Genomic DNA, 15,505 nt, shown 5'->3' with positions numbered 1-15,505 from the left:
CCTGACACATCTGCTTGAAGCCTCCCTCTACTCTGTCGCAAGAGGCATGTCAGGTGTCGCCACAAGAAATTTGTAGGGCGACTGTGTGGAAATCGTTGCACACTTTCACCAGACATTTCCATTTGGATGTCTACGCTGCAGACACAATGGCCTTTGATAGTCTACTTCGAACGGTCTCAGTCCCACCCGGTTTAGGGAGGCTTTGGTACATCCCCGGAGTTTGGACTGATCTGGGTATGTACAGGGAAAGGAAAATTGGTTCTTACCTGCTAACTTTTGTTCCTGTGGTACCACAGATCAGTCCAGAGTCCCGCCCAGTTTGGAGTGAGAAATGTAGAGTCCGTTCAAAATCTGCTATAAATACTCTGAAGGTTAGCACAGGTTGTCGTTTTTTTTCTTTTTTTTTCTTTGATCTAAAGATTGGACAGGATCATTCCTGAGGTGTGTTACATATAGAGAGATTGGTTTAGGTACAGTAGTATCTTGGGTACAGGTCAATACTGGTGGACTGCTGGTGGCACACCAGATTGTGCCAGTGTCAGAGAAACAGTCTCCATCTGCTGGAGGGGAGGCAGAACCCAGGAGTCTGGACTGATCTGTGGTACTACAGATGCTGAAGACTGCTACAGCCTGCTTAAAAAAAAAAAAAAGCAAAAATCCCAGGATGGTCCTGTGGCAGTGCCTCTTGATTTCCTCCTTGAGGCTCTTCTCAGCTTTTTATACATGTCCCTGCACAAATTAACCTTGGCAATGTTTGGGTTGCTAGAGCAGGGAATCTGCAGGACAAGAGAGCGAAAAGTTTGACTGTATTAGGTTGTGGTTTAGAAACCAAAGCCAACTGTTGCCTTTTGATTCTTAGCTGTGTGATAGGATACTGAAGAGCTGAAGGCAGCACCATACTGCAAAGTGGGAGTGAAGTCTTTTAGCTAATTTTGTTTTTTGGTCACCATCCCCTGGCAGGGGTATATAACATACATATCAGGACTAAAGGGAAGAAACTTATGTTTAAATTTCACTTTACTTCCTGTCAGGATGTGCCATTACAAGAGGAAATTGTACCTTTATGATACTTCTAAGAGAATATTCCTATATATTGGCTGCTGTTGGTTCTAACTACATAAACTTTATTAATTCAGTTTGATTTTCTGCCTGATATTGTAAACAGTTTGGAGATTTTTAAACAGAAGCATCAGATTGTCTCCGAGTCAGATAAAAGAGTGCAGATAGTAGTCTACGGTGGCTGGATACTTATGATCTAAAACCTGGGAAGCTTTGCATTAAAAAAAAAAAAGAGGCAAACTGCTCACAAGTGATGCTGTTTTCAGACTAAATGCAAGAGAGTGGGAGGACGGGGCAGAACAGTATTTCTCCTAGGACAAGCAGGATGGTAGACCTCACACATGGGAGACATTGGATGGAGCCCAGCATGGAAAACTTATGTCAAAGGTTCTGGAACTTTTTGACTAGGCACACTGAGCATGCCCTAATCCACATGTCCACGCAGGGTCCCTCTTCAGGCTTTTTCTGTGGAGTTTTCGCATCGTGGTTTCTGAGCTCTTGTTAAATTCTATGTGAAGGAAAAAAGTGAACTTTTCCCGATCCTTTTTCAGTGTTTCTCATGTGTTTTTCTCAGTATGGGTCTCTCTTTGGTTCCCCCTTGCTTCCCAGTCAGGTTTTTCATCTGTTCGGTAAGTTTTTTTTTTCGCTCAGTGGTGGCGGTGCCTCAGTGTCCGCTGGTATTAGTCCCCCATCATCTCCATTGTCGTTTTCGTCCCTTTAGTCACCTTGCCATGGCCTCATCGGGTTTTCCATGCCCGAAGGCCATGTACATCATGGACCCACATGATATGTGCATACTGTACCTGGGGCCATTGCATGACATGCAGTGGTGCTGCATGTGTGACCAAATGGACATCATGCTCGCCTCGATGAGATGGAGAAACTCTTCAGGAAGAGCGTCCAAGGCATCTGTGGCATCAACACCGAAGATCCATGGAGCTGCACAGACACTGAGCCATCAATATCGGTGGGGCCCTCCTCTCCATTGGTGCTGCCGGCAGATAGGAGCGCCAGGGACCGACCCCGTTGGTCTCCTCCAGGTTGAGGACATCAGGTTCGTCATCTTTGACCTCAGCACCAGGGAAAGACTGGGCTAAGCACAGAGGGAAGTCAAGGAAGAATTGGCACCAGCCACATTTTATGCACTGTGCCAGGCTCAGGTTGGCAACAGCAGTTGCTGTGATGCCCCCGAAGAGACCCTGCGGCAAGGAGTGTCTATTCTCTATTGATGCTGGGGATCCATGACAGCCTCTGCTGGTCCTGGTGTCAGCCACCAATCCACCTCGAGGTTCCGAGGAAGATCTGGCCAGCCCTCCTACCTCCCAGTCCATTTTGGCATTGGCAACTTTTGAGGAGGAGTTGGAACGCAGAGTCCAGCTGGCAGTCGATTAGGCACTGCCGGGCATTGATCTGGTGACACTGTATCAGTACCCGGGCTCTCCCTGCTGGAACTGCTGCTGAAGTGTCTGTGTTCATCGGTGTGTTACCGACACAGTTGATGTTTGTCCCTGGAGAGCCATTGATGCCCGGTGGAGCACTGATATGGTGGTTGTTACCGGCTCCTCTGAGGAAGAAGCCTCGTCTGTGCTGTTGACGGCCTTGCAGCCTGTAGTTCCTCATCCAGCTTTTTCGGGTCTGGCACTGGTGCCTAGGCCTTGCTAAAGGCTGAGCACCTAGGGCCCTATCCCCTGTGGATTACAGTGAGGATGAGGCTCCTTATGATCCTTAGGGGGATGACACTGTGGCATCCTCCTCAGAGCACTTGGAAAGTCTCCCCGCGGAATATTGTCCTCTGGAGGAGCAAAGAAGGTCTCCCCCTGAAGACCTGACCTTTGCAGGATTTGTGCAGGCGATTGGTGGAGGTCATCCCATTTCATTTGATGGAAATCCTCCAGTTTGTGGAGGTTCCTAAAGAGATCATGGTGGTCCTGGTGCACGAGATCCTTAAGGAGTTGCTGTTGAGGATTTGGGAGCACCCCTCACAGTTCCTCCTGTTAACAGGAAGGCGGACAGGGTTTATTTTATATTTATTGTAATTCTGTGTTACAAGATTGAAGAGGAACCCCACATAGATGCATGGATTAGGGCATGCTGGGCATGCTCAGTGAGCCTAGTCAAAGTTCTAGAAACTTTGACACAGGTTTTCTGTCAGGGCACCATCCGATGATGTCACCCATGTATGAGAATTAACATCCTGCTGTCCTAGGAGAACACCTGTGAAAGGTGTTCTCCTAGGACAGCTTTCCCTCATGTGGGAGTCTTGAGGGTGGATCCACCATTGTAAGGCATGGAAGCTTAAGTTGATCCTAATGGAGGCAGATATGCGGCGGCTGTTTGGTTTTTTTTTTGGTTGGGGCAGGACTCTGGAGTTTCTGTGGCTGAGACTAGGGGTTAAGTATGGAGACAGTACCTTCATCCTTTTAATCACAAGATTTGGGAATTCTTTTGAGAACTTTCCACCTTTCCCATTTCCCCCCCCCCCCCCCCCCCCACCACACACACATTAGATTTGTTTCTTTGCTTTTTTACTCCCCTAGGGCTCAGATGCGGATATTTTTCTAATTTTACCAAGAAAGTGCCAACTGATCATCAGCATTCTCTAGGAGGGATGGCATAGGTGTCATCTACAGGGAGGAGGAGTGAAGTGGGAGAGGGAGACCTCATAGACCCTTTCCTGAGGTTCACTATTATGTCAAGGAAATACGGGAAGAGGAATAAAAAGGTATCCCTCAGGTATCACAAGTAGGACAGAGGAGAAGAGAGACTTGCAGGAGGAGAAATGGAACCTAATCAAAACCGAGCAAAGAACTATCCCTTCTCCATTGGGAGAGAGTTTACCCACTGCCCAAATAAGTGGAAGGGAAAAAAAAAATTCAAAACTATTAATGGCAGTTGGTAATAGGATGGTGGAAGTGAGAGGTGACAATTTATTAAAAATCTACATTGTAAAATGGATTGGGATTACTTAAAATATAAAGAACATTTGTCAGATTTTCATTCATCTATAAAGTTTGGAAACCATAACATCTTCCAGCATACTTATTTGCAGCTGTTAACCATGCAGTCATCTGTGCTGTTTACAATGAGTTCCAATGTATGATTGGACTTTTAGCAATACATAGGGCCTAGAAGATTATTCTTTCCCTCTGCTCAGAGAATTCTAGATTATCAGATAGCATCATAAAAGGACTTTAATGTTAAGGACTCTGGGGGTCATTTACTAAACATTTTACCCATAGACGCAGAATGGGGAAAAAAGCCTTAGTGAATCCATCCCTATGTTTTGAGGTACGGTTCCTGGGTCCCTATCCAGGATTTCAATCCAGGGATTACATAGGTAAGCAACTTTGCTTTCTGGAAGGGAGCCCTGGTGCTTGGCCCTGATAAAGGATGGTCACTGCAATCACCAGCCTAGGTAGGTTGGGTGGCGATATAGTGATAAGACAGGCGAAGAGAGAATTTGAAACTAAGTTGGCCATAGCGGCAAAAACTCATAATAAAACTTTATAAAATATATCTGAAGCAAGAAAACTGTGAGGGAATTGGTTGGACCATTAGATGGATTAAAGGGGCTCATTGGGAAGATAAGGCCATTGCAGAAAGACTAAAAATTCTTTGCTTCTGTGTTTACTAATGAGGATGTTGGAGAGATACCATTCCAGAGATGGTTTTCAAGGGTGATGAGTCAGACGAACTAAACCAAATCACTGAACTGGGAAGATGTAGTAGGCCAGGTTGACAAACTAAAGAGTAGCAAATCACCTGGACCAAATGGTATGCATCCTAGGGAACTAAACCCAAAAATGAAATTTCTGATGTATTAGTTAAAATTTGTAACCTATCATTAAAATCATCCATTGTACCTGAAGACTAGAGGGTGGCCAATGTAACCCCAATATTTAAAAAGGGCTCCAGGGGTGATCCGGTTAACTATAGACCAGTGGGCCTCACTTTAGTGCTGGGAAAAATAGTGGAAATTATTCTAAAGATCAAAATCGTAGAGCATATAGAAAGACATGGTTTAATGGAACACAGTCAACATGGATTTACCCAAGGGAAGTCTTGTCTAACAAATATGGTTCACTTTTTTTGAAGGGGTTAACAAATGTGGATAAAGGTGAACCGGTAGATGTAGTGTATTTGGATTTTCAGAAGGCGTTTGACAAAATCCCTCATGAAAGACTTCTAAGAAAACTAAAAAGTCAGGGGATAGGAGATGATGTCCTTTCGTGGATTACAAACTGGTTAAAAGACAGGAAACAGAGTAGGATTAAATGGTCAATTTTCTCAGTAGAAAAGGGTAAACAGTGGAGTGCCTCAGGGATCTGAACTTGGACCGGTGCCTTTCAATATATATAAAAATGATCTGGAAAGGAATACGACGAGTGAGGTTATCAAATTTGCGGACGATTCAAATTTATTCAGAGTAGTTAAATCACAAGCGACTGTGATACATTACAGGAGGACCTTACAAGACTGGAAGATTGGGCATCCAAATGGCAGATGAAACTTTAATGTGGACAAGTGCAAGGTGTTGCATATAGGGAAAAATAACCCTTGCTGTAGTTACATGATGTTAGGTTCCATATTTAGGAACTACCACCCAGGAAAAAGATCTAGGCATCAAAGAGGATAATACTTTAAAATCGTCAGCTCAGTGTGCTGCAGCAGTCAAAAAAGCAAACCATGTTAGGAATTATTAGGAAGGGAATGGTTAATAAAACGGAAAATGTCATAATGCCTCTGTATTGCTCCATGGTGAGACCGCACCTTGAATACTGTGTACAATTCTGGTCACCGTATCTCAAAAAAGATATTGCGATGGAGAAGGTACAGAGAATGGCAACCAAAATATAAAGGGGATGGAACAGCAACCCCTATGAGGAAAGGCTGAAGAGGTTAGGGCTGTTCAGCAGGTCTTTAAGATCATGAGAGGTCTTGGATGAGTAGATGTGAATCGGTTATTTACACTTTCAGATAATAGAAGGACTAGGGGCATTCCATGAAGTTAGCATGTAGCACATTTAAGACTAATCGGAGAAAATTCTTTTTCATTCAATGCACAATAAAGCTCTGGAATTTGTTGCCAGAGGATGTGATTAGTGCAGTTGGTGTAGCTGGGTTCAAAAAAGGTTTGGATAAGTTCTTGGAGGAGAAGTCCATTAATGGCTATTAATCAAGTTTACTTAGGGAATAGCCACTGCTATTAATTGCATCAGTGGCATGGGATCTTCTTGGTATTTGGGTAATTGCCAGGTTCTTGTGGCCTGGTTTGGCCTCTTGGGAACAGGATGCTGGACTTAGACACTTGGTCTGACCCAGCATGGCAACTTCTTATGTTCTTATGAACAAATCTCTATAGTTGTGAATGGAGGTTCATGGCACCAGATCTGAACCTTGGTTCTAAATAAGCTGTAAGCCCAAAGGAGTAAAAATAAACTGCCATGGTCATAAATAAATAGTGATGCTGAAGCAAACCTGCCCTCTGTAATGGCCTCTGACGTAAGATTAGGCATGAATAATGCTGGCTCTGTTCACGCCGGGTATTTTTATTTTCTGCAGCAAATCAAGAATTACACAGTGGAGCTTCGTGCCAAACCAGAGTATCACAAGTTCCTGATTGGCAAAGGTGGTGGCAACATCCGTAAAGTGCGCGACAGTACAGGTGCTCGCATAATCTTCCCAACCTCTGAGGACAAGGACCAGGAACTAATCACCATTATTGGGACTGAAGCTGCTGTAAAGGATGCACAGAAAGAGTTAGAGGCACTTATCAAGAACTTGGTGAGCCTGCTGACTCTACTTCACATGCCATGGCTTTATTTTTTTCTTTTTAATGGTTTATGCCATTCATCTTTTAGAAACACAAGATGGGGAAAAGATGATTCTCAAATATACCCACTCTTATCTGTGCAGAAAGTGGAGAGAAGTGGCTGGACTTGATGTTTGGTCATGGCTCTATGTATCAAGGCTAACAGGATATTGGCACTTTAAGTTGATGAATTTAATCCTGGGCGGTATTGGAGGAGAGAGGATAGTTGTTTCTGCACGTGCAAAGTCACCTGGCACAAACAGTGCTAGAAAATGCTTCTGCTTTCTAGAAATATCTTCCAGCACATGGCTAGCAAGAATCCTATAGCAACCTGAATCTTCATGGGAAGATGGAGGAATAACTGTAGAAGCATATTATGAATGGAGGATCTTTTGAGCACAGAATTCTAGTCTTTTGAGTCACAATTGATGACTTTTTTCCTCTTGCCTGTAGGATAACGTGGTTGAAGATTCTATGATTGTGGATCCTAAACATCACCGTCACTTTGTTATCAGACGAGGACTGGTGCTGCTCAGCATTGCAGAGGAGTATGGCGGCGTGATGGTCAGCTTTCCACGCACCGGCACACAGAGTGATAAAGTCATCCTTAAAGGGGCAAAAGACTGTGTGGAGGCAGCCAAAAAACGTATCCAGGAGATCATCGAAGACCTGGTATGTGTTCCTAGCATTTGCCTGTGCTCAGAAGCTCCCTCTTTCCACTTGAAATGGATAACCTAGATCTCTTCTGCATTTTTCTCTTCTTCCTGGGGTATTTCTACTCCTCTGCAGATGTCTTGCTAGCAGAAGTGACTGTCTTCACCCTGTGAGTTTACAAATGTTTTTTGGAAGCACAGGGAAGTCACACATAGTGGAGTTCCTCAATCTCCAGATTAGAACCTTGCCTCCCCATTTCTCTGCATGGCTAAGGCTGGGGATATGTTGCAAATATGTTTTTTCTTTCTTTTTTTTTTTTATTGCAGTTGACAAGACCTACTCTGCCTTATCCACTGCCTACCAGCAGCTTTCTGCTTTTGCCATTCTCACAACCCATCTCAAGTTGTGGGTTGTGTTTTTCTGTGTCAATTGATTCATCCACATTGGTGCCTTAATTTTTTCTCTTTGCATTCCATCTCCTCCCTCTGCAGGAGGCACAGGTGACCATTGAATGCATGATTCCTCAAAAATTTCACCGTTCTATTATGGGCCCCAAAGGCTCCCGTATCCAGCAAATCACTCGTGACCACGGAGTACAGATCAAATTCCCAGATAGAGAAGAGAATCCTGCAGGTAAGATTTTGCACTTTGCTTGTCTTTAGTCTTACAAACTATATCTTGAGCACTGGAAAGATGAAGGGGCAGTCATTTGTTAAGAACATAAAAAATTGCCATGCTGGGTCAGACCAAGGGTCCATCAAGCCCAGCATCCTGTTTCCAACAGAGGCCAAAACCAGGCCACAAGAACCTGGCAATTACCCAAACACTAAGAAGATCCCATGCTACTGATGCAATTAATAGCAGTGGCTATTACCTAAGTAAACTTGATTAATAGCCATTAATGGACTTCTCCTCCAAGAAGTTATCCAAACCTTTTTTGAACCCAGCTACACTAACTGCACTAACCACATCCGCTGGCAACAAATTCCAGAGCTTAATTGTGCGTTGAGTGAAAGAATTTTCTCCGATTAGTCTTAAATGTGCTACTTGCTAACTTCATGGAATGCCCCCTAGTCCTTCTATTATTCGTTGTTATGTTGCGTCTCTAATGCTAATTCTATTATTCATTGTTATGTTGCGTCTCTAATGCTAATTCTATTATTCATTGTTATGTTGCGTCTCTAATGCTAATTTTGCTTGTAGAAAAGTTTCAGGTTTGGCATGAACTTGAGTAAGAAGGAAGAGAGGCCGAAAATGCAGTCTCTGCAGTATAGGGTGCTAATTTGTGTGATTCCTTGGAAAAGAGTTCCCTGTACGTACCCGGATCAGTCCAGACTCCTGGGCTTGGCCCCTCCTCTAGCAGATGGAGACAGAGCAGTTACCATAACAACGCTCCGCCTATAAATAGAATGGTGCCACCTACAGTCCGGCGGCGGTATTCCTCTGTCTCCAGCAGATGGTGGGGGTGCCAAACCTACAGTCTGGTCTGTGTGGTAGTTTGTTTTGGGAGTTAGGTGGGGGGTTTTTTGGTTCCTTTTCTTATTTCTTAGTCAATTTGGCTTAAAAAAAAAACAAAAAAAAAACCCCTTCGTCATAGCGGTGTTGTCTTCAGCTTCCCAGGGGGTTGTGAGGTCCTGAGAGGGCCATCCCCCAGTGGTCGTGAGGCAGCTGCATAAGAGGGTCGAGGACTCTAATTTCTTTCTTGGGCAGCTTTGGGTGTGACACCGGGGAGCCCGGTTCACTCCACCCTACAGGAATCAGAACCTTGGACTACTGCTGGGCAAGTTTCTAAATAAAAAAAAAAAAAAAGTTTAACTTTTCATTTGGCCGGCAGTATCATGGCAGCTCTTTCCTTCCTGGAGCGGGGGTGAGTTATTTTTGAAATTTTTTTTCTTGTCAGTATAAATTTCTGTTTTCTCTCGATGCCGCGATCTTCATGCTGTGCATATTCAGCCCGTGTGCACCTTTCATGGGAGGGCCTCTGCTCCACGTGTTTGCCGGGGGGGAGGGGTCCCCCGGGTCTGTTAATGCTGTCAAAATAGTGAAAACTAAATCTACCCGAGTGACTGCAGGCTCAGATACTGCAGGTCAAGCTGGTGCTGACCCGTTCCCGCTCTGCATGGGAACAGATGCCATTTTGCAGTCTTTCAGAGCTGCCACTTGTGCTGCAATGGGGGAGGAGTTTTTACCGCCTCTTTCTCCTCAGCAGAGGTTCCCAGGTGAAAAGGACCTTTTGCATCATGATTTGCCAGCCATGGAGGATAGCTACGAGGGGGTTTCTGACTCCTCCTCTTCTTCTTTCTCGTCTGACTTTGTTTTACTGCTCCATAAAGCTTATAAAGCAAAAAAATCAGGGAAGCAGCAGTCTGGCTTAAAATCACTCTCTGGGGTCCAAGCCTATTTCCAAGAAATGCTCTAGGTCTCAGGGGGCTGCTGTCCCATTAAGATCTAAGCGCCCTCTCCGAACAGGGGTCCCTCAGACTGACTCAAATACCTCTGATCAAGATACTGACCCTGGGGACCCAGATCCTCAATCCAAGCTCCCGCAGGGGGTGGATACTGACGCTGATGTGCATCCACAGGTTCAGCGAGGGGCTCATATGTGACGAAAGGGGACAACCCTAAGGTGGTCTGTCTCTTTAGAAGGGAGGAGCTGGGTCCTCTTATCCCTTCTGTTTTGGCTGAGCTGGGCATTGAGGGGCACCTGAGGAATCCAAACTGGGAGCGATGGATCCGGTTTTGCTGGGCCTGAGAGGTCCTGCTACTTCCTTCCCTTTTCATTTTTCGGCTATGGACTTGCTCTTTCAGGAGTGGGATACCCCGGATCTTGGTTTGAAGGTGAGTAAAGCCATGGATAAACTATATCCTCTGCCGGAGGATGCTTTAGAGCTGCTACAAGTGCCCAGGGTGGCCACGGCGGTGTCCGCGGTTACCAAGAAGACCACGATCCCGGTCACAGGGGCTACAGCACTCAAGGACCTGCAAGAGAGGAAGTTCGAGGTGCAGCTTAAAGATTTTTGGGGTGTCGGCACTGGGAGTGCCGGCGGCCATGTGCAGCAATTTTGCCTTGAGAGCAGGTCTGCGCTGGATTCAACAGTTACAGGCTAACGAGGGTTTCTCCGATGAGGTCGCCCAAACAGGATGGCTAGAAGCTTCAGTGGCCTATAGTACTGATGCGCTTCACGATCTGTTGCGGACATCTGTGAGGTCCATGGTATCTGCGGTCTCTGCTCGGACACTCCTGTGGTTAAGAAACTGGTTAAGAATCTTTAAAGGATACTAATGATGCATTAGAATTAGGACATCCCGACAGTGAGTTTCCAATAATTAGAAAAGTAGTCCAAGTGCCTGTAACTAAAAACTCACCTGAACTAAAAAATTCTAACTTATCCCTATCAATTAAAAAGCAGAATGAAAATACAAACAAAAAACAAACTGAAATGTTTGTATGCTAATGCCAGAAGTCTAAGAAGTAAGATGGGAGAATTAGAATGTATAGCAGTAAATAATGACATAGACTTAATTGGCATCTCAGAGACATGGTGGAAAGAGGATAACCAATGGGACACTGCTATACTGGGGTACAAATTATATCGCAATGACAGAGAGGAGCACTCAGGATGAGGTGTGGCACTTTATGTCCGGGATGGCATAGAGTCCAACAGGATAAACATCCTGCATGAGACTAAATATAAAATTGAATCTTTATGGGTAGAAATCCCTTGTGTGTCGGGGAAGACTATAGTGATAGGGGTATACTACCGTCCACCTGGTCAAGATGGTGAGATGGACAGTGAAATGCTAAGAGAAATTAGGAAAGCTAACCAAATTGGTAGTGCAGTAATAATGGGAGACTTCAATTACCACACACTATAAACAGTTATGATCGAACACAACGAATACAAATCTTCACTAGAAAGACGTCATGTAGATATGTTTTTGCTTAATGTGCTGTTTACTTACAGAGCCATCATAACAGATTGTGATAAATTGCAGGAAGACCTTGTGAGACTGGAAAATTGGGCATCCAAATGGCAGATGAAATTTAATGTGGATAAGTGCAAGGTGATGCATATAGGGAAAAATAACCCTTGCTATAATTACACAATGTTGGCTTCCATATTAGGTGCTACAACCCAAGAAAGAGATCTAGTTGTCATAGTGGATAACACATTGAAATCGTCGGTTCAGTGTGCTGCGGCAGTCAAAAAAGCAAACAGAATATTGGGAATTATTAGAAAGGGAATGGTGAATAAAACGGAAAATGTCATAATGCCTCTATATCGCTCCATGGTGAGACCGCACCTTGAATACTGTGTACAATTCTGGTCGCCGCATCTCAAAAAAGATATAATTGCGATGGAGAAGGTACAGAGAAGGGCTACCAAAATGATAAGGGGAATGGAACAACTCCCCTATGAGGAAAGACTAAAGAGGTTAGGACTTTTCAGCTTGGAGAAGAGACTGAGGGGGGATATGATAGAGGTGTTTAAAATCATGAGAGGTCTAGAACGGGTAGATGTGAATCGGTTATTTACTCTTTCGGATAATAGAAGGACTAGGGGGCACTCCATGAAGTTAGCATGGAGCACATTTAAAACTAATTGGAGAAAGTTCTTTTTTACTCAACGCACAGTTAGACTCTGGAATTTGTTGCCGGAGGATGTGGTTCATGCAGTTAGTATAGCTGTGTTTAAAAAAGGATTGGATAAGTTCTTGAGGGAGAAATCCATTACCTGCTGTTAAGTTCACTTAGAGAATAGCCACTGCCATTAGCAATGGTTACATGGAATAGACTTAGTTTTTGGGTACTTGCCAGGTTCTTATGGCCTGGATTGGCCACTGTTGGAAACAGGATGCTGGGCTTGATGGACCCTTGGTCTGACCCAGTATGGCATTTTCTTATGTTCTTATGGTCGGTGGCCATGTCGTCCAAGGTGCAGCTAGGTTCTTTACCCAAGGGGAAATTGCTTTTCGGAAAGGACTTGGAAGATCTGATTCAATCTCTGGGAGAGAATAAGGTCCATAGGCTGCCGGAGGACAGACCTAAGTCACGAGGTGCTTTCTCGCCTCGGGCCAGATTCAGAGGGAATCGCCGTTTCCGGCAGCTAGAGTGCCCAGTTCTTCTTTTCATCAGGCACCAACTAGATAGCAGTCCTGGTCCCAGTTCTTTTGTGGCAGAAAATTCGGCAGAGCCTGGAATTCCCAGTCTACTTCGGGGGCTGAGTCTTCACAATGAATGGGCGCCAGTCCATTCCTCTGTGCCTGCGGTAGGGGGCAGACTGTCCCTATTTTTCAAGGAATGGGCCAAGGTAAAAACAGACCAGTGGATGCTGGCCGTGATAAGACAAGGCTACGCTTTAGATTTTGCAAGGCATCCTCGGGACAGGTTTCTCATCTCTCCCTGCAGTTACGCAACCAAGCGAAGAGCGGTCCAGGAAACTTTGCAGTGCCTGCGGCAGTTAGGAGCCATCGTCCCAGTACCTCCAGAGGCAAGAAGGAAGGGCCGTTATTCCATTTACTTCGTGGTGCCAAAGAGAGGGATCCTGTCGGCCCATTCTGGATCTCAAACGAGTGAACAGATGCCTCAGGGTGCCACGTTTTCGCATGGAAACGCTCCGGTTAGTCACTGCCTTGCTGCGAAAGGGAGAGTTTCTGGCATCCCTGGATCTCACGGAGGCATACCTTCATATAGGCAGCAGGTCGGATCACCAGAAGTTCCTTACTTTTGTGATACTGGGTCAGCATTTTCAGTTTTGAGCGCTTGCCTTTGGGCTGGCCACCGCACCTAGGACATTCACCAAGGTTAATGGTAGGCGTGGCAGCCCATCTCCGGACGGAAGGGCTGTTGGTACATCCCTACCTGGATGACTGATTCGAGTGAAGTCTGAACCACTGGCCCAGTTGGCGGTTCACAAGGTACTCCAGCTACTTTAGTCGCTGGGCTGGGTGGACAATTTATCCAAGAGCAGGCTCGTGCCCTCTCAGTCCTTGGCGTATTTGGGGGCTCTATTCAACACACAGCAGGGCAGAGTATTTCTTTCCACAGAACACATTTCCAAATTACAGGCTCAAGAGCCTTGTTGTTCAAGCATCCTCCCAGGGTCCGGGATTTCTTGTAAGTTCTCGGCTCGATGACCTCAACCTTGGAACTGGTTCCCTGGGCCTTTGCTCATATGTGGTCTTTACAGTCCGCGTTGCTTTTCTGCTGCAATCCCGTCTCCAGACTGTTTCTTCTTCCTCTCCCACTGACGGATGCAGCGTGGTCCAGTCTCGATTGGTGGCTGGTAATGGACAATCTGACGTGGAGTTCTCCTGGAGGTGCCCAACTGGACAGTGGTTACCATGGATGCCAGTCTTTCCAGTTGGGGGGGTGGGGGGGGGAGGCCGATATGCCGGAGGAAATCTGTACAAGGATTTTGGTCTCCAGAGGAGTCAGTGGTCAATCAATCGTCTGGAGACCCGAGTGGTGTGGTTAGCATTTCGTCCTCTCCTTCAGGGGAGGTCCATCAGTGTTCTCGGACAATGCACCGACAGCATACATCAATCGTCAAGGAGGAACCAGAAGGCAGCCAGTGGCAGTCGAGGCTCGTCAATTGATCAGCTGGGCGGAACAGCACTTAGTCAGCATAGCGGCTTCTCACATTGCTGGCATGGACAACGTGCAGGCAGACTTTTTCTCAGCCAAAATCGCCTAGATCCCAGGGAATGGGAGATAGCTTTTCAATTAATATGCGATACGTGGGGTACGCCCAGCATGGATCTCATGGCAAAGTTTCGGAATGCCAAGACTCTGCGTTTCTATGCTGGTCGCAAAGAGACTGGAGCAGAGGGTGTGGATGCCCTAGTCCTGCCCTGGCCCACTGAATTTCTACTGTACGTCTTTCCACCTTGGCCGTTGATCAGCAGTGTACTCAGGCGAATAGAGCTCCATCCAGCGGAGGTCATACTTGTAGCCCCGGAATGGCCCAGACGTCCATGGTTTGCAGACCTCCTCAATCTATTGGTGATGGGTCTGCTGCGGTTTTCATACAGTCCAGATCTGCTACATCAAGGGCCCGCGTGTTTGGAGGAAGTCTATCTCTTTTGTCTAGCGGCATGACTTTTGAAAGGAGACTGTTTCGGGGCAAAGCTATTCTCCAGCCATAGTGGCTATGCTCCTGTGACCGCATAAGACATCCACCAACCTGCATATGTTAGAGTATGGAAGATTTTTGAGGCTTGGTGTTTTAGACAGATGTTTCTCCTACCTAGGTCTCGGTGTCTGATATTCTGTGTTTTTCTTCAGGCTGGTCTGTCCAAGGGCTTGTCATGCAGTTCCCTCCGTGTACAGGTGGCGGCTCTTGGTTGTTTGTGTGGCTCTGTGCAAGGTGTAGCGTTAACGGCACATCCAGATGTGGCTCGTTTCTTAAGGGGAGCAAAGCATTTGCGTCCTCCGCTGAGGCATCCTTGTCCATCTTGGAGTCTAAATTTAGTTCTCCCAGCTCTATGCTCAGCACCCTTTGAGCCTTTGAAGAGAGCGACTATGAAGGATCTTACCTTGAAGGTAGTCTTTCTGGTGGCCATTACATCGGCTCGTAGAGTGTCGGAACTCCAAGCTCTTTCCTGTAGAGAAACTTTTTTGCGGATTTCAGAGTCGGGGGTTTCATTACGGACAGTGCCTTACTTTCTCCTGAAAGTGGTTTCTTCCTTTCATATCAACCAATCGGTGGAGCTTCCAGCTTTCGCGGAATTAGACCATTCGGATTCCTTGTCCAGGGATTTGTGGAAGCTGGACGTTCACAGAGCATTGCTCTGTTATCTGGAGGATACAAATAACTTTCATGTTTCCGACCATCTTTTTGTGCTCTGGAGTGGCTTCCAGCAGTGTCAGATGGCCTCCAAGACTACCATAGCTCGCTGGCTGAAGGAGACTATTAGCTTGGCCTTTCTCCTTCGTGGTAACATAGAAAAATAGAAATGACGGTAGAAGAAGACCAA

At 45.8% G+C, this 15,505-nt stretch overlaps 1 protein-coding gene across 3 annotated transcripts in view; it reads left to right on the top strand.

Annotated features, from left to right (window-relative positions):
• Positions 1 to 15,505, top strand: part of HDLBP (high density lipoprotein binding protein) — a 235,783-nt gene that overhangs the window by 176,167 nt on the left and 44,111 nt on the right. For all 3 annotated transcript variants that reach the window (XM_029617121.1, XM_029617119.1, XM_029617120.1), the window contains exons 18-20: positions 6,622 to 6,843; positions 7,325 to 7,543; positions 8,017 to 8,158. In XM_029617121.1, coding sequence (XP_029472981.1) covers positions 6,622 to 6,843; positions 7,325 to 7,543; positions 8,017 to 8,158 — 583 coding nt within the window. The remainder of the gene's footprint in view (positions 1 to 6,621; positions 6,844 to 7,324; positions 7,544 to 8,016; positions 8,159 to 15,505) is intronic.

The sequence above is a fragment of the Rhinatrema bivittatum genome, chromosome 9 (genome assembly GCF_901001135.1).
Source record: "Rhinatrema bivittatum chromosome 9, aRhiBiv1.1, whole genome shotgun sequence".
In the NCBI taxonomy this organism is placed as follows: domain Eukaryota; kingdom Metazoa; phylum Chordata; class Amphibia; order Gymnophiona; family Rhinatrematidae; genus Rhinatrema; species Rhinatrema bivittatum.
This window is presented reverse-complemented; position numbering and strand designations above follow the sequence as displayed.